Genomic DNA, 23,369 nt, shown 5'->3' on the forward strand with positions numbered 1-23,369 from the left:
CCTGTCTCTAGGAGTCCACCACCCTTCAGCACCCCAACCCTACACACCCTACTCAGCTTTAGGATCTTAGTGAAACATTAATTATTGCATTTCTTAGCCACTATAAATGCTTGGTTACACAGTTTCCTCAGATAACAGTTTGCAGTATCAACATTTCCAAGCAAATGAAAAACAGGGAGAAGGGACAATCTGTAAACATGCTGAGATAAAATAACATACTATTTGGCAGAATTCAGCCAGCCTTCACAAGACCATAACATATGCAAATATGTCCCCTTTTGTGTTTTACACCTCTAGCAGAGGAATTACAATTCTTAGTGCATGTAAATCAGTTTCACTGGCATATAGTACGTTCATAAACTGCAGCAATTTTTGTCTGAGATGATATGAACATGACTGGGCATTCAAACATATGTGTATCCATTCAGTATCATCAATAGCTTCTACCTTGTTTTCCTCACATTTTTGTTTGACATGTTTTGTGTCATCGAGACAAACCTCTTTTAACTCTTGATACAGTTTGAAAATCAACGTTGGAGGTTTGTTAGACTGCCTGAAAATAGCATCTGGCTTGTCCAGTGTTTGCTGCACAGAGAATAAAGTGTTGCATCTGCAAAAATGTACCCCACCTCCGTAACATACTGGTCTTCCCTGTCTGCCTGACCCTGCTGAGACCCCTGTCACCATCTGATCCTCTTAAAATGAGGCATGACAAAGAATGAGGCTAAAGTTTACTACATTGCCTAGAAATTGGCCGAAATATTGATTGTCCATATTTCTTCGTCTGAAAATCTTCCCACTCCAAAAGGTAGGCTACAAAAATAGCTCAAGAGAAAGTGAAAGTCTCTCCAACTCGTCTCTCTTCAAACTACATCTAGCATATTGGCTGGTATAACCCAGTAATACAATATACAGTGGCTTGCGAAAGTATTCACCCCCCTTGGCATTTTTCCTATTTTGTTGACTTACAACCTAATATTAAAATGTATTTTTTGGGGGATTGTATCAGTTGATCAGTTCCTCCTTTAAAAGTTGCGAGCACCGCGGGACATAAAGGTACCCAGCATCACGGCTTCAGCGCTCCAGACCACCACAAGGGGGAGTTAGAGCACTCATTATGCATTTGGGTCCCAAGTTTTTTGTATGACCAATCATATCGAGTTGTTCCAATGACAAATTTTGATGCGAGCCACCCTTGCCTTGTGGCATTCAACAAAGATGGCTGACAAAACATTACAGCGGAACTAAATGTAAGTTGTCTTAACGAGTCAAGCAAAAAATGTACAATTGAGAGGAATATGTTAGTTAATGTAGAGACAAACGTTTGTGCATATTCTTTTGTCGAAGTTCATTTACAAAAATCACTATTTAGCAAGTTCTGACTAGCTAACATTAGCCAGCAAGCTAGTGTTCGGAGAATGAATTTGTAATTCGGGTTTTTTAATGTTTTAAGTAATAAGTTACCTGTAAACTTGTTCCAAACATTTCAAATAGCGTTCCTAATCCAGCCTAAGGTATCCTAAAACGTAAATAATCGATAAAATTTAAGACGGAATATACTGTGTTCAATACCGGACAAAAACAATGTGAAGCGCGTTCCAGTTCACATGCACCAAACAGTAGAGTCCACTTTGCTTGACACTTACAAAGAACAGCCCTACTTCTTCATATCTCAAAAGAAAAACATCAACCAATTTCTAAAGACTGTTGACATCTAGTGGAAGCCATAGGAACTGCAACCAGGCTCCTATTAAATAGGGCTTCCCATAGAAATCTAATTGAAAACACAGTAACATCAACAACAAAAAAATTCTGGATGGTTTGTCCTCGGGGTTTTGCCTGCCAAACCAGTTCTGTTATACTCACAGACATTATCTTAACAGCAATTATATGCATATCCTAGCTTCTGGGCCTGAGTAACAGGCAGTTTACTTTGGGCAAGGCTTTTCATCCGGACTTGAAAATACTGCCCCCTATCCCTAAAGAAGTTTTAAGGTAGGGGGTGGGAGTGGGATGAAGAGATCGGTCCCACAGACCTCTACTGTACACCATAACAGTGAGGCCTTTAATGTTAGAGCTGTTTATTACTGTGTCAGTGTGAAAAGTAGATAATTAACTACGGAAACTGACAGATCAATAACGTTTCGTTGCCAAACTCACAAATATAACTCACATTGCACTGAAAAAACTGCCTTCCCGACCGCTCAGAGGCATCCGCATGGTCCTAAAGCACACTATTGATGTTTTTTGTATCAACTGGCAAAGATAGAACTGGGGGGACAAAAAATTGAATTTCAGAATGTGGGGGGACATGTCTCCCATGTCCCCAGTGAAAGTTGCGCCCCTGTGCATGGGAATACTATGGGAAAAGATTTCAAAATTAAAATCACTTGGAGATGATTTTCTGGTCTTTTTACAGTCTTATGTCCAACAATGATAATGCTAAAAAAAGAAATATAAAACAATATGTTTTTTTTTGCTCAGACAACTTGGGGGGCCAAATAAAACCAACCATGGCCCAAATTTGGCACACGTGCCGCTAGTTGGGGATCCCTGCCTTAGAAGCTTAGACATAAGGGAATGTACATGAAAACAGCATACAATAACTGTTCTGGACAATTTATTGGTGCCTCTGTATTAGCATTATAAATGACAATATGTTCAGAGTTGTATGTATTGATCAGACATTTATTTTATGCTTTACATCAGACCAGAAGAGACAAAATATTGATCAACATGAACACATATAAACTTCATTAATTACTCTTTTTCAATGCACTTTTTTGTAGCACTAACATTCACAAACTGGGCAATCATGTTGTCCCTGTCTTGAAAACATCATTGGTGTTGAACATGTATCTGCCATTCTGTGACATACATCTCACATATCTTGCATACATTTCAAAATCTCAATACCACTGATTATTCACTTTGAACATCATTCGTTTCCAAAGCCCTAAGCAAGGGAAAGTCATCCCAAAGAATGCATATCTCTCCCCTTCCTGGGCCGTCATTCAGGCATTCTCTAAAGGAAACTTGCTCCCCAGATGTCCCACGGACGGGAACATTCTGGTAGTCCTTTGGGCTAGAGGGCTCCTCGAGCTCCTCCTCCAGGAGTGGCTGTGTGGACTCTGAGCGCATGTAGGCATGGGATTGGCTTGGTGGCTGAATTGAGTATGGGCTATCAAAGACCACAGTGGCATACGGAACAGAGTGTTGGTGTGACCCTATGTAGCTAGGGCTGAGGTCATGGGGGGAGCCACATATGGACTCACCCGGGTCACTGGTGTCACTGCAGCGGCACCAGGGGTCATCGGTGATCTCGGCACCCCTCTTCTCGAGACCCTTCTTGGGCAGGTCCAGGAGGCTGAGATGGGAGAGATAGACCAGGCTGGATTCCTGCATGTCCTCAACAGGGGGAATATCCTTCAAAGAGAAAAATAAACATGTCTCTCCTTGGTCAAACCACAGAAACATGAAATAGAATAGAATAGATGCATAAATGCCTAAAAGATTAGTAACCCTTGTGTTTAGGGATTATCAACACACATTACATGGCTTGTCATGATAATCCTAATACTGCACCTGCATTGACTCCAATGTGGTCCACCTCTTGATGCTGCTGTTGGCAGGGTCGGGGATCTTGGGCCAAAAGCACATCTTCAACCTTCGGATAAGAACAGAAACGTGTATTGTTTTTAAATAGCACAAACACACAAGTATTTACTGACATGAAGTCCATGTTGAGTTCTCACCGTTCATGTGTTGAGAAGCAGACCAGAACTGAGATAATGATGAGCAATGACAGCCCACCACTAGAGGAAATAACTATCAAGATGATAGCAAAGGCATCTGAAAATATATGTATTTAGATTTAGGACATATGTTTTAGACAATTTCCTGATACAGTATCTGACCTCACATAGGGTGGAGCGCCATGAGTCTGGCAAGCGAAACTAGTCCTCAAATAACACCGCACATTACTTTTATTTTAAAGCACTTCACTGATTGACTTTGCTTTTTGACAAAATTCTAATACCAACCTATTGGTTCAGTTTTGAGTGTAACCTCTGATCCGTTCAGACTCCCGCCACCTGTGCTAACCATAATAAAGGCTTTGTATGAGGATGAACGGTCGAGCTCTCGTAGAACCACCCTCCTGTTTTCCAGCTCAGCAGTCACAACTGTAAAAGAGTGACACAGCAACTGCAGTATGAGTTTACATGTTCATTTATTTAACTAGGCAAGTCAGTTGGGAATAAATACTGGTAACACTTTATCTGGATAGTCCATCTGTAGATGCTCCACTAACTATCTACTAACCCTAGCTCTAAACCTAATCTTAACCATTACCATTATCCTAACCCTAACCCTAAACTTAACCCTTACCCTTATTCTAAACCTAACCATAACCTTAGAAAGCAGTTGATCTTATGACCATCTGTAGAGCATCTAGACTATCCAAATACAGTGTGACCTAAATACTTGTTTACAATGACAGCCTGGCAAAATAAGGCTTTTGTATGAACTTTCAGTCATCTACAGTTGTATCATCAATGGTGAATCATCAACAGCATCACAATAAGCATCTTTCCACCTTTGGTGTTTCCCTGCTCATCCCAGTAGAAGATCTGGTAGCTCTGCACGATCCCATTCCTCTGGCATAGTGGAATCTCCTCCCAGGTAAGCTCAATACGAGAATGCAACGTCTCCCTCACCCTCAGATTTGGGGCGGCAGATGGGGCTGCCATAAACAACGGAGAACATTAAGGACTATATGGATTAAATGGCAATAAAAGTAGTGGTGATTACCATATCAATTATATAATGTCATAAACCTAATAGTGCTTTGATTTGTTGGTATTGTCATGCTGACAAAGAGCTATAATGTAGGCGCTTGATATAAATAGAGTAGATTAAGCTTATAGTAATGGTGGTAGCAGTATGCGGAAGTGTAATTTGCTATATGTCTCCAATAGAGGGAAGCATTGTACCACCTTTCATCGGTATGTTTTGCAGCTAATTCACACATCGACTCAAAGGAAGCCTGCCACACCTCCCTTGATCTTGTAAAGATCTTACAAAGTCCAAGGTATAAGGGTTTGTGTTTACCGACTCACCCTTTTGTCTAGAGTACGCCTCGACGGTCTGAGGAAGGCCAATCCCGTCCTTATACCTAGGATACACAGAGATCCCATAGGGATTGTATGGCTCGATGCTCTCTGGAGACAAGGAGAAAGAGATAACAGTGGATCCAAGTTCATAAATTCATAGTATGTGGATAAATCCTGCAAAGAAAAAAAGTCTGCACAAATGAACTCAAACAACAAACTAGAGAACACACTCGCTCACAAGCTGATACCGTAGCTGCAATTCAATGGAAACGTTATTGTCCCTGCAGATAAATGAATTGTGCAGCCAGGAGAATTGTACATAAAAGACGTACATAGTCCTCCCACAAACTTCTAACACAGAACTAGAGACACATGACAGGTGAATGAAACCACATAGTGTGCATTATGAATGCATACCGTCATAACTGACATAAACCATACCTGATATTAGAGTGCTGGATTGATTCCTGTCAATGTGGTCAAACAAGACGAGGGCAGGGTCCATTTTCCACAATGGCCTCCACTCCACCACATAGCCTGTGACACTGGATGAATGTATGCTTGTCCACTGGACCAGTAGAGAGCTCTCATCATGAGGAAGGACAATGACGTCAGAGACTGCTGCCAGACCTGGAGACAGATAGAGATTTTTACCACACAATATGTCACAGGTAAGCTTAAACACCCATAGGTTGAGTCCCAAATGACATCATATTCCCTGTATAGTGCACATAGGACTCAAAAATAGTGCACTATATAGGCTGTTAGGGACACTGACATAACACACATACACTTCTGCTTATGCATATATTCTGATTTCTAAATTGACCCCTGGCCTAGATCAGAGGATTGCATAGGTGGATGAAATATGGTGACATTTCCACCCAGCCAATCAGAGGAAGCTATTACCATAATGCTGATATTTATGCAATCCTCTCAGATCTACAGGAGTGCCTACCATGTAGGGGATGATTTTGAATTCAGCAACAGGGATATTTCGTTTTTCACTCTAAACTGAAAGTGCTCTATCTTGAAAAATGTACTACTGACATACTATTTATTGGGATTTTATTAACAGTGGACTAATAAACAAAATGTTAAAAGTTGAGTAATATATCCCTTTATACACATTCTAACTATTAATAAAGCTTTACCCCTGTGTTGAAACACTTCCACCTCCGTAGGGCTGGATGTCCCTGCAGCGTTCCCAGCGCTGAGGAACACTTTCCTTGCGCCCTTAGGAAGCTGGAAAACACAGTGGCTATCCAATGTGACGCACAACTGTCCCTTTTTCGTGGGTTGTCTCTGGCGCGAGACAACATAGGACAGGATCTTGCCATTGGCACGGAACTGCTTCGATGGCTACAAAAGGAAGAAAGGAGATGAATGAGGAAAGGCAAGTTGTGTGGACCACTATCACAGGAAACAAAGTTTGTGATGTGTCAAATTTGAATGTGTTCTGTGTGTCGTTCTCACCTTCCAAAACAAGTGTACACTGAGAGACTTTTGACTCTGCTCCCTAGATACCTTCATCCAAGAGTCGAGTCGTCCAGTGGGAGCTGAAGAGAAGCAGAAGTGTCCATTTTGAAACTTTGTTGTGAGGAGAAGCAAAGAATTCTTCCAGACTAGACAGGTGTAGGCTATACATTCACTTCCAAAGAGAATAGTGTTAGTCAATACATACATTCTACCAGACCTGTAAAAAGAGGGGTAGAAAATCTAGGACATTTCATTAGCACAGAGTGAAATGTAAGCCCAATGAACGGAGGAATAAGAAATAGATTAAAAGACTTGTACCATGGGAGTGATAAATGACGTTACATTAAACAGAATTGATGCAGGACATACCCCTCTCAAGCGTGACTGCAGTATTGCTGTTACTCCATTCGCTCCATGGACTCTGGTGATACCTGACCCGTATCTGGATGTGGTACTCTGTCCCGTGGAGCAGGCGACACACCTCCATGGGTCTCTGGCGTATCAAGCGTTGCACTGGGACCTAACACACATGCACGCGCACGCACACACAAACATACATGCACACGCAAACACACACACAAACACACAGTAATGTCATTATTTTTATGGCTACCTAGTACAGTTGGTATGATCATTTATTTTTCATGTTTAATCAAAATAATTTTTGTTCAAACGGTTACAGTATGTGGACACTTAGGAAATGGACATTCTCTTACTGGTTCTTCACTCCACTGCTTGCTGTTTGCTGTTTTCAGCCGCACCTCCAAGGTCACAGTGGTCACCCACGCTTGCTGTTCAGAGAGACCCCAGCTGAGCCTTAGGCAGCCATACCTGTTTGTCTCTGCTTGGACCTTCAGAACTTTTGGAGGGTCAAACTTGGCTGCAATATGAGAGTTATATTAGAACTCCTATGATGTGAATAGCTTCATCTCAGTACCATGCCACAAAGTACTTGTGCATAAGGTTCTGTGTTTTAGGTTTAAAGAATACAGTGAGCTTCAGAATAACTATCTTTTTACCGTGTCTGTATTAGGACAGCTTCAGAGTCACAAGTGACACCAAGTCGGTGTGACTGAGGTTGTCCTAATACGGACACCATATTCTGTAAATCACGGCCCAAATCACTACTTCCTTACCTGACTCCATCGGCTCCAGAAGCAAAGGTGTTGAGGTGGCTTGACCCAAGGCGTTCACCGCCTTGACATATATTTCTATCTCTGAGAAGAGAACAAAGCCGGTCCGTGGTATCTTGTAGTGATGTACCCCTGGCGGCAGCATGTACGTGTTGCTCTCTGGTAAGTCCCTGTTAAGATGAGGAAATAATACAACTTCTTGAGCAAATCACAGTTACGCATCTTCCCCTTTAAGTTCTTTGGATAACCTCCACACCTATGCATAGTGATATTAGTAGGTTGCCACAGAAAGCATTGTGGAAGTAACATCTAAACTGGTTCTCTTTGGATAACCCCCACACATATGCAGGCATTTATATTACAGTGGCCCTGAGAGGCAGAGTAGCTAGATTGTCCAAGAAAAAATAGCATCGTAATTACAATATACATTTACATTTGACATGTAAATGTAAATCTAAAAATACAACAGATGCACTTGTTCTCCACCAATAGCCACTTGTTACCTGATCTCAGTGTAGAGAGTGTACTGTGTGGGCAGGTGGGTGTCCTGTCCTGGGTCCCATTGGCATGAGAGGGTTTCCGGTTTGGTCAGGTTAGTCAGGCAGCTAAGGTTCTGTGGTGCTGGGGGTGGAACTATGAAAATAACAATTATTGGGGTGAGCAAAACAGTGTAAAAGTTAGTTAGCGCTCAACCCTCAGAGCCTGGGAGATTCCTGCCTTTCTAGGGAGTTTTTCCTAGCCACCATGCTTCTACATCTTTCTTGCATGCTGTTTGGGGTTTTAGACTGGGTTTCTGTATAACGACTTTGTAACATCTGCTGATGTAAAAAGAGCTTTATAATTACATTTGATTTGATTTTGGAACAGAAAATGATCACATCTTCAGAACTGCATTACTGAACTGTTCATTATCAGTTCAGGTTTTTATTCTTTATCTGAGGTAAAACGTATGTTGAAAACATGTAAAGGTAGACTCAGCGATATGAAGTAGACGCAGAAAGTAAACAGCATAGTGGGTCAATTTTTCTCAATGGCTAGGAGAGTTGAAGCACGAGGCTCAACTTCACAGCTGTTTCGGTCGTGTGGCTACACGCTGTGACAGCGTGAGGCGAACCCGTGCACATGCACAGACACTGTGCCTGACTGTGTGAGAGCGAAGTCCACCTTTTAAAAACATTGGAATGAATTCTTATTTTATGCTCAGATTTCTCAGAACTGCTCCTTGAAATGAAAGTACAGCATGTTCAATACTAGATGTTGGACATGAGGGAAACAAGGGAGGTGTAGCATTACAAGACAAACCTGCATTTTTTCATTCCAACATTTTAAAAAAATAAAGAAATGCCATTCTTTACCATGGTCCCATCTGTAATATTGTTATGTGGGGTAAGGGATATCCCTTACTATGAATGATAATGGAACTATGGTAGACTATACATACAGCACACCACTGAACAGGCATAAACAAAACAAAGAAAGAAACAAAGAAAGAAAAAAACGTCTCTCACATCCAGCTCTTATCTCCACTGCTCCTACGATCTGGCACGGGAAGGTGTGGAGGACACAGCACGTGAGATATCCCTTGGTGTCCGTGAAGCTAGGTATAAACACTGTTGAGTTCCAGCCACTCTGATTGGCCACCGAATATAAAACGGTGGAGATCCAGCCACTTTCATTGGCCGCTGCAGAGGGTCTACCACTCTCATTGCCTGCTGCAGGACTGCTGGGAATAAGGTGTTGGTTGAGGTGCCAGACAATGTGGTTGAGGTGCCAGACTGCCCCCTTTATGAGTGGGCAGTCATCTCTGATGATACAAGAGGCAGTCACCGGTGACCCCAAGGCCACCACAGGGGTGGAAGTGTGTACCCGCACAGATGGAGACGTGTGAACCTCTGTCAGGAATGGAAAGAGAGCCAAGAGCAGATCAATGCATCAGCAACATTGAGGGAGAAGGTAGAAAAGGGTCTCTTTAAGCCACCAAATTAAATGCTTATCGTGAGATACAGCTCCATATTTCTTACCTACTGTATATTTGCATGTCTCAGTGAAACTCAAATTACACTGATCACTTCAAGATTTGCAATTCAAAACAACATTTTTAAGACAATGGGATGTGAAGTGTCTATTCTATTGTCTGTGCTACTGCTGGCAAGGTGATGCCATTTAGAGAAGGTTATTTATTACAAAGACAGCACTCACCATCTTTCGTTCCGTTTACAAATGCCAGCAGCAGCGTGGCAAACATTGTTATCCAGGCTGATGCCATGGTGATACAAACCTGTGAGAGGGGAAGATGTGAAATTAGTGATTTTGAAGAAGAATGGGTGAAAGTACATTGCATTCAATGGAATCAAAACAACATTTGAAATTCCGGAGCTCTTACTGATGGAAAACAGTGTATAGATTGTAATGGAAATGATAATGACTATATTTTTTCTAACCTGTCTACCACTCTCATTGCCTGCTGCAGGACTGCTGGGAATAAGGCGTTGTTTGACACTACAAGGTACTGTTTGACACTACAAGCTGACATGAGTGAAGATGCATCATCCACAACTGACACACGGAAATTACGAGGGAAAAAAAGATTAGACAGCTGTCTATGACAAACGAAAAAATACTGGGATACTCACAATTCCTCAGTCATAGGAAATTTGATAATGACTTAAAGACTGATTCTAAAGTCTAAAGATCAGAGTGCGCCAATCACCAATGGCAAGATGGCCATCAGCCGATTCACTCAGGTCATGCTTGTGTCTCTATATGTTCTGTGAGGAAAAAAGAGAGGTCGGTTATTTCCTCTCTGTCATGTGGGACTGTCCCCTTCAGGTACACTGCAGCAAAACATTATGCAATGCAAAATGAAATTTGAGTGCTTCTTATTGGACGAGATCAGCTTGTCCCTCTTCTTTTTCTTCCGTTTGGTGCCTAATGAATATGACTCTTGTTTTTACACCCCTGTGTTATCTCCATGCTGAGAAGGCACATACTGGTGACAGGCAACTGAAAACCACATCCTTGTGAAACCTCTTGTGAAATGTAACTAGGCCCTCAGGGCTAAGATGGAGGATGGCATGCCCAATGAGAGTGTGTGTTCGGAATTAGATTATAGCTTGTTTGAGGGTGTTGACATGTACATCCTTGATTTCTCTCTCTCTCTCTCTCTCTCTCTCTCTCTCTCTCTCTCTCTCTCTCTCTCTCTCTCTCTCGTTCTCTCTCTTGCTCTCTCGTTCTCTCTCTCTCTCGTTCTCTCGTTCTCTCTCTTGCTCTCTCTCTGGTTGCAAACCTCGCAAACCTGCCTGCCTCTTTGCCAGTGGACCAAGGCCTTTCAGTTTCTTATTTATTTATTTTTGTTACTTTCACCCCCTCTTCTCCTCAATTTTGTGGTATCCAATTGGTAGTTACAGTCTTGTACTATCGCTGCAACTCCCGTACGAACTCGGGAGAGGCGAAGGTCGAGAGCGGTGCGTCCTCCGAAACACAACCCAACCAAGCCACATTGCTTCTTGACACAATGCCCACGTAACCCAGAAGCCAGCCGCACCAATGTGTCGGATGAAACACTTTGCACCTGGCGACCGTGTCAGCGTGCACTGCGCCCGGCCCGCCACAGGAGTCGCTAGTGAGTGAATTGACAAGGACATCCCTGCCGGCCCAACCCTCCCTTAACCCGGTCGCGGCCGGCTGCGACAAAGCCTGGACTCAAACCCAGAATCTCTAGTGGCACAGCTAGCACTCAAAATGCCATGCTCTGCAGTTTCTGAACAGTTGCCAAATAATGTATCACTTAATATTTAAAATCACTGAAATAGGAAAATAACTGAGAAAATGACATCCTTGTGAAACGTCTTGTCACCCTCTGGCAATGGACCAATCACAACCTTGCCCCCATTACTGTTATTTGGCTAGAATACATATGCCAACTAGGTGAAATGTAACTAGGCCCTCATGGCTAAGATGGAGAATGCCATGACCAATGAGAGTGTATGTTGGGAATTAGATTATTGTTCGTTTGAGGACGGTGACATGTACATCCTTGAGATCTCCCTCTCTCCCTTTCTCCCTCTCCCTTCCCCCCTCTCTCAAACCTGCCTGTCTCTCTGCCAGTCTACCAAGGCTCTGCAGGTTTTGAAACGTTGACAAATTATTTATCACTTAATATTAAAAATCACTGAATTAGGGAAATAACTGCGATAGACCAGTGGAAATTGAAATGTGTTTCTGAATTTGGTTACCCTTTGGTTACCATTCAGCGGTCTGAAAATCAAGTAATAAATTGGCTGTAGATAATCTGAAAAACATTTAAATGAATAGAATGACAGTAAAACAGTTATGCCATGTGTTTGCTGAGTAGTTAGATGAAATTCACTACAATTGTGTTTATTTTCCACTTTGATGACACATTTTCTGTACTGCTAACATTAACTTCCAGTCATTTTTGCTCGTATTGCTGGTCCCATTGTATTGATTTTTCCGCAATTATGCAAAGAGTTATGGGATATTAGAATCCTCTTGTCCTAACCTGTATATTTTTGACCTAGAGTAGGGGACGGAAAAGACGTCTGCTTTCCAAATGGCACCCTATTCCCAACATTTGGGACGCAACCTATGTAGTGGATGCGTGATGCGAGGCCATTGAAGTCTTCTTCTATTTACTGCTTATCAGCTGTCTGCATAAAGGCCTCCACTTCGCTCTTCGTCCTATGCAGAGTTTCCCCTTATTATTATTGCAGGGAGCTAATTGCCTATGGCTCCTAAATGTCCCTTGCTGCCTTGAGAGAGAGAAAGTGACAGAGAGATAGACTGACAGACAGAGCGTGTCAGGAGAGAGAGCGAGAGAGTGACAGAGAGAGACGGACAGAAAAAAAGTTATTACATTTGGAGTGATTAATTTTGTCACCGGCTAGCATGTCGCTCTCTAGCGTCATTATTTAGTATGCTTGTGAACGCAAATGAGAATGCCAATTTCCTGTTCTCGATTAAAGGAAAGCAGGGTTATGATATATTTTCCTTCTATAGGCTAACTTATCAGCGTAATACAAATATGTCAGGATGGTCAATAAACAAGCCTAATTTATGTAAAATGTTTGAGTACCTTTAGATGCCAGGTCTACAGGCATTCCATGGAATGGTTGGATTTTATAATGTAATTTACAAGTATGGAGTGGACTTTTTTGCCCAAATAGGTTGTTCCCCAAACTACCTATAATGGCACATTATTCTCACAAAAGTATGTTATTGTTTCAGAGAGATTTTGACACCCTTTGTTGTGTAACGGATGTGTTGCAAAGATAAAATATTTCAACATGTTCTATACCTTGTTCCTCTGTCTCCCCTTAAACGTGTTCTTCTCTTAAGCCATTGTGGTAAATGTTACAACAGTCCCTCTTTCTCGATTAGGCAATATCCTCTAACAGGCTGACAAAGTTAAAGCGATGACTATTTCTCCTTTTGTTTCTCTTTCTCCGTTTTCCTCTTTCTTGGTGAACATAGCATAGATATGTACAAATCACTATTTGACAATCTGCCCTTTAATTATTTTCGATTAGAGGTATCTTCTTTGCTGGAAGGTGACCTGAGACACTAGACCTCTCAATGACTAATAATTTCTCATAAAAACAACAGAGCAGAAAGAGGAAAACAATCTCTTTCACATCCTCTTTTGCGTATACTGACAGCACATAAACATCTTATACCTATCCAAGAATGAGAGATATACTCTGTTTCTTCCATTAATATTCCAAAAGAGTATAAGTAGTATGAGTGCAGATAGTGATCAGCTAGTAGTGATGCCAAAATTGTTGTATAATTGTCACATTAAAACTGAAAAGGTCATGATGTCAGGTCGGATTCAAAACATTTCAAGTTAGATACATGTACTGATGATATGTCACTAAATCCTATTAAATTACCAATAAGTAAATCATTTGACATATCCACACAGTTGAACAGGGAGATTAAATGTCCTAGTCTGAGCTTCTCACTCACTCACTCACTCACTCACTCACTCACTCACTCACTCACTCACTCACCCACCAATAACAGATATTGTGTTTTATTCCCCCCCCCTCTCCTCTGTTAGATTCAAGTGAATCCGAAGGTTTGGTAGGTAGCATGATTCAGCGATAAAGAACATCAATTAGAGAGCAACACCACTCACCACACAGCCTCAGCACCCAGAAAGACTTCCATCAGACTCTGGTGTAGACAGGATCAGATGGAACAGAGTGGCGAAATGGAGCTCAGGTTCCAGGGCCACTGAGTTGAACAGCCAGCCACATCCTTATTTTGAATTCACCATATACAGGAAAGATAACATGACGTGGGGTGGTGGGCCACATAACAGGAGAGATAGGGAAGTCAAGTTAAACGCCTTGAGATAGATTCATGAGTCATCTTGGAAACCCAGAAGAAAAATCTCACGTGATGGAGTCAGATGCTCGATGTTATGTGCATTTGTCCACAAGAGATTAATAAATTAGCCAAACTATTTGGAATATAGATTATTATATTTTAAGTTTGAGTATTTAGAATTTTCACAGGTGTCAATTGTCACAGCCTTCTTCAAAGAAAGGCACGCTAATCCAACTCTTGTGGAGGACAAATTTGACATTTGGGAGCTGTAAAGTAAATGAAAGACTGTCAAATTGATATAATTGATTATTATGTTATCTTATAAGGGCACAAGGCGAGACCCAGATGCAGACACAGGAGGCAGATGGTAAGAGTCTTTGAAGTTTATTAAATCCAAAAAGAGGTAGGCAAAAGAATGGTCGTGTACAGGCAAAAGCTCAAAACCAGTTCAGGGTGCAGGAGGTACCGAAGGGCAGACAGGCTCGAGGTCAGGGCAAGCAGAATGGTCAGGCAGGCGGGAATGGAGTCCAGAAAATAGGCAAGGGTCAAAACCGGGAGGACAAGCAAAAAAAAAGCATAGAAACTGGGTACGGGAAAACACACTGGTTGACTTGAAAACATACAAGACAAACTGGCACAGAGAGACAGGAAACACAGGGATAAATACACCAGGGAAAATAAGTGACACCTGGAGGGGGTGGAGACAATCACAAGGACAGGTGAAACAGATCAGCGTGTGGCATCTACAGATACCATGCATTACTTGAGAATGGTTTTGCTTTGAGCTCTTTCATAGAACATTCTGTAAAATGTAGGCATATAAAGCACCTCTTAAAGCTTTCTCTGAAGGCTACCATTTTGGGTTCCATGCAGTCTTTTTAAAGAAATGATTGAGGTGTGATCGAGTGTTCTGAGAAGATATGTTGTGTGTGCTCCAAGCATCATATTGAACCCGTCTTCCTTCCTAAGCCAAAGGTGATTGTTTTCCGTTGCGTATTCAAATTGCAATACTACTGTATGTGCTTAATTAAAAGAAGTAGCGACTGAGAACAGAATCGTCCCTGGCCTTTCTAACACACCAGCCCATTTTCTTCCCCCTTGAGGCCCCCATTATTAGCCAAATAATGATCATTTAGAAAAAAATAACAGGTTAGACAGGCCTAACAATGGACCAGCTTAAAAGCAGTGGCTGACTGTTTTCACTCTAATTTTTTTTGTCAGATAGGTTGTTTATCTCTGTTTTTGGTTAGCTTTTGTGAACTCATTCATTAACAAGTCAAGTACCTGTGAAAGCACAGTTGCAGTGGTTGTTAGATCTATCCAGTGGAAATAACTGCCATTTCCTGTTATCTACTTCTTACAAGCAAACCCTTATAAATGTCAGCCAAAAACCTATTCGGGGCTCTTTCAATGGAAATACATGTCCACACCCACACACACATGCCGGGGCAGGCGGGAGAAGGTGAGATTAGATGGGAGCATTCTAGTCAATTTTATTTGTATTATTTTATTTAACCTTTATTTAACCAATGATCTTTTGTAGAAAACATATCAATACACTCATAACAACATAAACATTACGAAAAACGTATATTCAAACAAATAAGCCACACGTATATAAATAGCAATTCACTTTTATCTTTATGAAATTTGACACTCTCTCATTGCCCCCCATATAATAACTCCTCACTTGGTCTTCTTAACGCTACAGTTAAAGCCTCCTCCCGCATGCCTCCGGAGTCAATCCTGTCGCGTTGCCTCTTCCTCTCTGGTATGGCCTGGTAAAAGGCTGCTATATTTGCTCCCAAAGAGAAACATCTGAAGACAAATAGGAATGAGGTATTAGAACTATTGACTGGCCATTAAAGCTCTTCCTCTTCGTCACATTAAGACAATATTTTTCATAAAGAAACATGGCTTCAGATTCCAGTAATATTGTACAGAACACCAATATCTCAAACCTGATAGAAACCTAAACATTTTGAAATCCGTTCATATGCAAAGTTTTATTGCAAACAAAAAACACAAATTTTCATAAATAACTATTTAGCAAATACGTTAAAATGGAACTTATGAGACTATGTTGCATATCTGCAGTTCCCTTATCTAGGAACAACAGAGTTCAATATGACCTCCTGTTCTTGAGTTTCCTCCATTTTAAGCTATATACACCACTGTCTTCTCCAATGTGTAGTGGCCCCTCTCTGTCTGTCTAACCTTTTGTTGCTTTGCTAATAGAAACAGCTATTAAATATGATTGTAAACTGTGCCTTGACCCTCAAGGGCACTCGGAGCCAGTCGCCGTGTCACGTTTATTAGCTTATTAAGTTGTCAAATGATTTTGTGTCGGAGACCTCGGTTTCAAACATAGAGGCTCACCCACTCAACTTTTCATCTAACTACCATATCCCTGCTCTCCCACTCTCCTGCGTCCTCACAAACCATAATGAAACCTAACTGTTAATCAGAGGGCGCCAGAGAGAGAATTGCAGGAATGCATAACCAAGTCATTGGGTGAAAATCAACAGAGAAAAGAGAAGTAGACACTGATTAAAAATGCATTAACTGATTATCGTGCAGTTGACATATTTTGCCTGATCATTTTCTTTAATCGGCGTTAATGAACGGCGTGCTCTCAATCTACTGGGTGTTACATGTTACATCTCAGTGAAATTAGCTCGGGGCCCCGGACTGAGGATGAACCGTTCTCGCTTGATTGGGAATCCTGTGTATGTACTCTATTTTACTGCTCACTGATTGTCTCTCCCCTTTAACTTCTTACGCAAGTTAACAGAGACTCACCCAAAATTAGACATTGCAGGGTAAATATTCGGCACCGTATCTTTTCCAGGACCCTTTTCTGGTGAAATACACAGAGTGTACAAAACATCCCTGTGGAATGCTTTCAACACCTTGTAGAGTTCATGCCCTGATGAACTGAGGCTGTTCTGAGGGCAGAAGGGAGTCCAACTCAATATGAGGACAGTGTTCCTAATGTTTTGTACACTCAGTCGATATTGGTAATAGATACTTGTCAAAGCTCTTATTGCAACGGGTAATGAACCCATAATGTATTCAAGATAAACCCATACACATTTGAAGCTCCCCTCATGGATTTACCTATACATTTTTACTATACAACATCTACAATATGTGATTCACTTGGTTGACATCAACACATAGTTTGTCCCCCCGACCCCTGCTGCTTGGCTGGTATAGTGTTTTTGAACTGGAAATAGTTAGAGGAAATAGGACTGTGGCTGCATGCACTTCATAGCTGTCTCTGAGAAGCTTGGGGATAGAAATGGGGAGGGTGAGAGAGAGGGAGGGAGGGTCAGACAGGCTCAGACTCACGCTCCTGCTCCTTACATGCACCCAATCCACTCCTATCTAGTACCTGTCAAACGCTGGCCGCAAAATGGAATTGACTATTGATTTCCCTCTTACCACAGGTCAGTGGCACTGGCAGCCTAGTGGGCTCACAGAGAGAGGCTGCTGTGGGAGGGAGGACAAGAGGAGGAGAGAGGGGACGAGGGAGGTAGGGAGTGAGGGATGGATGGGGGGATAGAGGGGATAACCACAGTCTTATTAACCACACTGTGCCTCCTGGGATTGTGTGTTAAGAAGATAATTACGTTTGAAGAGGTGTTTGAGGGTTTGTTGACATGATCCAGGAAAGACAAGGCGCATTCAAAGAGTCAAATATGTCAGAGAATGTTGCCCAAAAACCAGAGCAACAATGACTGATTACAACGCACAACTGACTTCAAATGTTCAGACAGGTTAAAGATGGATTTTTAAGCCTTGAGACATTTGAGACATGGATTGTATATGTGTGTCATTCAGAGGGTGAATGGGCAAGACACAAAATGTAAGTGCCTTTGAATGGGGTATGGTAGTAGGTGCCAGGCGCACCGGTTTGTGTCAAAAACTGCAATGCTGCTGGGTTTTTCACTCTCAACAGTTTCCCGTGAGTATCAAGAACGGTCCACCACCTAAACGACATCCAGCCAAACTTGACACAACTGTGGTAAGCATTGGAGTTAACATGTGCCATTATGGAATGCTTTCGACACCTTGTAGAGTCCATGCCCTGTGGAATTGAGGCTGTTCTGAGGGTAAAAGGGGGAGATGGAAGTGGGGGAGGGGTTGCAACTCAATATTAGGAAGGTGTTCCTAGTGTTTGGTATACTCAGTGTATATGGCCCATATAAATTCCACCAGCGTCCAAATAGCACCCGATTTTCTATATAATGCAATACTTTTGACCATAGCCCATGATGTATTGCACTATATAAGGAATAGGATGCCATTTGGGACGCAGCCTCCTTCTCAGGCAATGTCCACACTCATGTGCCTGCCCAGAGTAGAAAATACAACATCCTTTACATAATAAGCTCTGTCTATAATATTTTCCTTTCCTTTCCCTAGTTATGGGAATGAGAGGTGCTCCACTGGAGGGCTTGGAGAGCCTGTCACCTCTCTGGAAATACATACACACACTAGAGCGAGTGCACACACACACACACACACACACACACACACACACACACACACACACACACACACACACACACACACACACACACACACACACACACACACACACACACACACACACACACACACACACACGCACCCCCCCCCCCCCCATAAATACAGAGGGCTCCCCTGAAGCATGAGTCACATGGTGGGTGAGAGTGAGTCACAGTATTAGTCAAAGAGTGTTTGTCGTGTTTGGGAAACAAGTGTGCTTAATTATACTCCCTCAGGTTAGGCAGAGGTTGGCTCCAACAGCCCCAATGTAGTCTCTCCTTGTGCTGTACGAGGGAACCGGGTCATTAATTCATTGACCGAGAGGAAACAGAAGCATACCGGTGGTGTCGTATAGTAAATGCTGTATGGTGCTAATATCGCTGTGAGATTGATTAGACAATTAGTAGTTGACGATTCATTTTCTTTGCTCTGTCTTATGTGTTGTTCCAGGGATACTCTGTCTCTGTGACAGTGTAGCTGTTGTCACGCTTCAATTAGAGAATGTGAAGTCTATGCCCCCACATGCATGATAGGTTGAGATTACATGAGAGGCACAGGTACAAAAGTTTGATAAGATGATATTGTGAGTGACAACAATTAAGAGGTTCATAAAAAAAAATGCGCCATCAAAATACTGTAGGTATAATTAAGAATGTAGTCTTCCATGAGAGCTTTAACATGGGGTAGCTGGCCAGCGTACACAAAATATTTGGCTTCTGGGTGCAGAGATGATAAAGCATGTAACTCCGAGCCAGGGGAACCTTCACCAAGTTTATTCCACAGAGTCATCCAACCTAGTGGATGATAGGTCCCTCCCGCCTTCACGCCTGCCCACACACCACCCATTTGACACAAGATGTATTACCACACTTTCCTGCCCACCCCTCCTTTAAAAACCCAGTTAATTGCTTCACTTTGCTCTGTCACTTACTTTTCTATCTGCTTTCTGGACGAGCATTCATAGCTGGCTCTCTTTGCGCATCTGAGATTGATTTATGGCGCGTTCTGTGTAACCTTATCCGTCTCTCCCTCTTTGCACTCCTCAAACTGCCTTTCAGGGAGAGATGAAAGCTGGGAGTGACATGTGCGGTCCTTTCACTGAAGGCAAATGGAATGGAAGCCTTGCTTTAATTAATCACACCAATGGCACATTCAATTGGGTTTCTCATGCCTGCTCTCCATTCAAAAGGCAGAAAGAAATGTGCATACTGTAGATTGTCCTAAATGTCACTATATTGTCCAGAATCTACTAAACATATGGCCAGTGGACTTACATCAACAGAAGACCAAATTTGAGGTCTGAAAAAAGTTGCAAAGTTTGATTTTGGAATGTCATGTCCCTTTAACATGTTGTAAACTGCCTATACAGTTAATTCAAACATCTTGACACACCGTAAGATATTTCCAAAGAACTCTGCAAAGCAAATGAATGTATGCCTTAGTTCAATTGTTTAAAGTCAGAAAACACACCTTGAGCCTTTGAAAGATCAAGTCTACTTGGTGAAATTATCATAATCCTGTTGGTAAAACAAGAGACTGAGATTATGGTATTTGCCAGGGGGTAATATGTTTGATTCACAGCACTGGTTGGACAGCAGTGCAATCCAATATGACACCAGCTTGCTTGCACCAATAGATGGCACTCTGGTAGCAGCAAGCCTTCTGAGATCAGTAAGCTTGGACACATTTGACAGTAGATCATGTGAGTCCTACAGCAAATACACTTGAGGTTAATGAAGTGTAGGCAGAGAGGAAGAGGCTAAGAGAGAGGATGTACTCTGCGCAAATGCTGTCCACATTAAGCAGATCATGAATTATTAAGCAAGTGAGTAGTTTTTGTATGGGGGCCAATAAGAGTGTTGAATTTATTCAAGATAACGTATTGTTGCTATTTTGATACGTGACACTTAACCAATTTAATATACGTTTTGAACTGCTTGGCTTGTTACGAGTGTACAGGTATAAGTGTGATGAACATGATATCCTGGCAACTTCGGGGACAATAAGTAGACCAGAGCCAGCTGTTCCTTCTCTCATGTTAGCATCAAAAAAGAGGTGATCAAAAGTTGTAGGTCAAAAGCAAACTGAACAATTTATCAAAATGACATTGTTTCTGTTCAAAGTGTATCTTTTAAACTACACTTCTGGTGCATCGCTTACTGCTGGATAACTGGTTTTAAACCAACATTCTATAAATGTAGCATATTGTTGTTCTTTACTTGGTCTATCAGTTGAATTTTGTAGTAGTAAAAATTATTTAAAAACACAATCTCAAAAACAGACATTTTATTTGAAGGATAAACACTGAGCAGTGGGGGAAGAGCCATAACCAAATAGTGATTCAGAACAGTGCTGTCATGGATAAGTAAATGTACTGGAATTCAAACAGCTTACATGTTTTGCCCTTAAAAGTGCACAAGGTCACTGATTTGCTCACCACTGGTATGTTTGTCTGAGGAGCCAATGGTGGTTTGCAAAGGAAAGTTTGTCCATTAGGATCTTAACCAACAGGATCCTGTTTTTTTCTGACACTTCATTTTCAGCTCTTTGATCACAGAATGGACAACACCAGGGTCTGGGAACATAATTCTTTGCTCTGGGGCTGATGAGTCCACTCTGGGATGGTGGAGAGGATAAGTCTCTACTGTGGCCAGGACCATAGGATACTTTTTCCATAGGGTACAGCACCTCTGCTCTGGGGTCGTGAAACCACACTCTGGGCTGTTCTACGTCTGCTGGGGACAGGCTGAACTACAACAGGCTTATAGTAGCCTCGATTGTCCACTTTCTCTGAGTACTCAAACTGACTAGGGGCTACCATTACATTTGATCGAGGCGCAGAATTCTTGACTTGCTCAAAGTTGGGCTTGTGGCTGCTAACAAGTTCTCCCTTGGGAGTGTAGACAGAATGGCTGACAGAGGAGTCAGTCAAACTGGGATCAGAACCGTGGTAGTTTAATGTAGACGGTTTGGGTTGAAAGCCTCTGGCGAAGACTTGTCCATAGGCCCAGTCAGTTGGATAGCCATCCCCTTGGATTTTACTGTTGCGCAGAAGGATAGGCTCAAACTCAGCCTCTTTGGGCCCATCATTATTTTCATAGTGGGTTTTTATGGGATCAAAACTCCTATGGCGTGTTGGTCGAATGTTGTAAGGGACAAACTGGGTCCTAGGGAGGTCCAAACCCAGGGCAGCTGCTCGGGCTAAAGTGAAAAGACAGCAACAAAACAGAAATGTTAGTGTAAGTATCTAACGCCAAAATATGACATTAAGCAACTACATTGGAGGACATGCACAGGGTACCTCTTGCCGTGTTGGCACACCAGGAACCTCCAGCAAAGACAGAGTCAATCAAAAGGACACTGCAAGAGATAAAGAAATTCAATACAAATGCATGATCTAGTAAGATAAACATTTTTAAAGAGCCACAAACATTACCTTAGATATATGGGCAGAGCTCGATGCATGGTTTCAGTGGTATGGACCCAAACTACCTGATGACCAAATGATTCAAGCACCGTACGACCTCTTGACATATGTAGCCACTCTGAGCCTCAACTCTGCCTGTCTTGATTAACTAATTATGGACAGCTGGTTGTCATGGAGACCGAACCCAAACATTTAATTTACTCAACCATTAGGCAAATTGCTTCATTACACCAGCTGATTAGATAGAAATGTGTGCTCAGCGGCAGTATTGTGGTGGTTTAACCCATCGATATTAAACAGTGTTCTATATATATATGGTTTAACCGTCCATTTTTGTTGCATGCAAGTAAGCTGTAAAACATGATTTGAATTGAACAGGTCTTTTGAATGTGGAATGTTACAATCTTTACGTATGCAGGATAAAAATGATAAAACAAATCCGATAAAAATGATCATTATTACAGACTATGGCTGCGTTTACACAGGCAGCCCAATTCTGATATTTTTCCAGTAATTGGTCTTTTGACCAATCACAGCTCTTTTCACACAAGAGCTTTTTCAGAGCTGATCTGATTGGTCAAAAGACCAATTAGTGGAATAAAATATAAGAATTGGGCTGCCTGTCTAAACGCAGCCAAAGCATCTTAGTTGAACTAGGATCAGTTTCGTTTTTAATTTCAGAATGAATAATGTGAATACGGGCCCCGACTTTCATATTCAAATTGGTAAGAATGAGGTAAAAAGCTGAGTAATCATAGGTGCGCACAATTTTCATGATTCCCAAATATACACCGTTTCTCTTTTTTTGTTACCATGGCAATGTGATGTGATCCACAAGCTTCCTACGACAGTGCTTTCCTATGGTAGAACCTTGTGTGGATGCAGTAATTGCATTTTGCAATGAAATGGACAGAAAATCATGATAATGATTAGACATTAGACTTAAAGACCCACAATCGCCTCAGATGAAATGAACGACAGATGACCGCCCCCCCCCCCCCCCTCCTTGCAAGATATATTTGGTAACAGCATGCCAGTAAAAAATAAATTGTTTCAAATAAAAGTCACATTAAAGCCTTGTTTTGGTGTTACTTCAGCGACTTCGGAAGACTGTATAAATCTAATATGAAAAAAAAAAAAACATGATTCATTTTATTTCATTACAGGGAAGAAAATACTTTGCTTTGACTCGTGCAGTGTGGGGATGTCTGACGATAAAGCTAAGGAGACCAGCAGAGGCATTTAATAATTCACCCAAATTATTTCTGTCAGGACTGACAAGCTAAACGGCGGCTTGATTTAATTCTGTAATTGCACGCTCACCTT

The 23,369-nt window shown here is 41.8% G+C and overlaps 1 protein-coding gene and 1 long non-coding RNA gene across 4 annotated transcripts; both read right to left on the reverse strand.

Annotated features, from left to right (window-relative positions):
- Positions 1-2,667: 2,667 nt before the first annotated feature.
- On the reverse strand, positions 2,668-14,025 carry csf3r (colony stimulating factor 3 receptor). 3 transcript variants are annotated; one of them, XM_071383448.1, is made up of 17 exons: positions 13,887-14,025; positions 10,360-10,494; positions 9,926-10,004; positions 9,235-9,618; positions 8,230-8,359; positions 7,730-7,896; positions 7,310-7,473; positions 6,963-7,113; positions 6,591-6,673; positions 6,269-6,476; positions 5,556-5,744; positions 5,121-5,222; positions 4,598-4,744; positions 4,044-4,184; positions 3,756-3,852; positions 3,586-3,667; positions 2,668-3,426 (listed from the first exon to the last, which is right to left on the reverse strand). In XM_071383448.1, exons 3-17 carry the CDS (start codon positions 9,990-9,992, stop codon positions 2,923-2,925), a joined length of 2,616 nt encoding a protein of 871 aa, XP_071239549.1. In that variant the 5' UTR covers positions 9,993-10,004; positions 10,360-10,494; positions 13,887-14,025; the 3' UTR covers positions 2,668-2,922. The 3 variants fall into 3 exon arrangements, with proteins under 3 accessions (XP_071239549.1, XP_071239550.1, XP_071239551.1); XM_071383449.1 differs by lacking the exon at positions 10,360-10,494 and having other exon boundaries at positions 13,887-13,908; XM_071383450.1 differs by lacking the exons at positions 10,360-10,494; positions 13,887-14,025 and adding an exon at positions 10,168-10,186.
- Positions 14,026-20,887: 6,862 nt separating this feature from the next.
- On the reverse strand, positions 20,888-22,331 carry LOC139564391 (uncharacterized). Its single transcript, XR_011672733.1, has 3 exons — positions 22,053-22,331; positions 21,918-21,976; positions 20,888-21,817 (listed from the first exon to the last, which is right to left on the reverse strand). It is a non-coding gene; the product is annotated as an uncharacterized lncRNA (long non-coding RNA).
- Positions 22,332-23,369: the final 1,038 nt, after the last annotated feature.

The sequence above is a fragment of the Salvelinus alpinus genome, chromosome 35 (genome assembly GCF_045679555.1).
Source record: "Salvelinus alpinus chromosome 35, SLU_Salpinus.1, whole genome shotgun sequence".
NCBI lineage: Eukaryota > Metazoa > Chordata > Actinopteri > Salmoniformes > Salmonidae > Salvelinus > Salvelinus alpinus.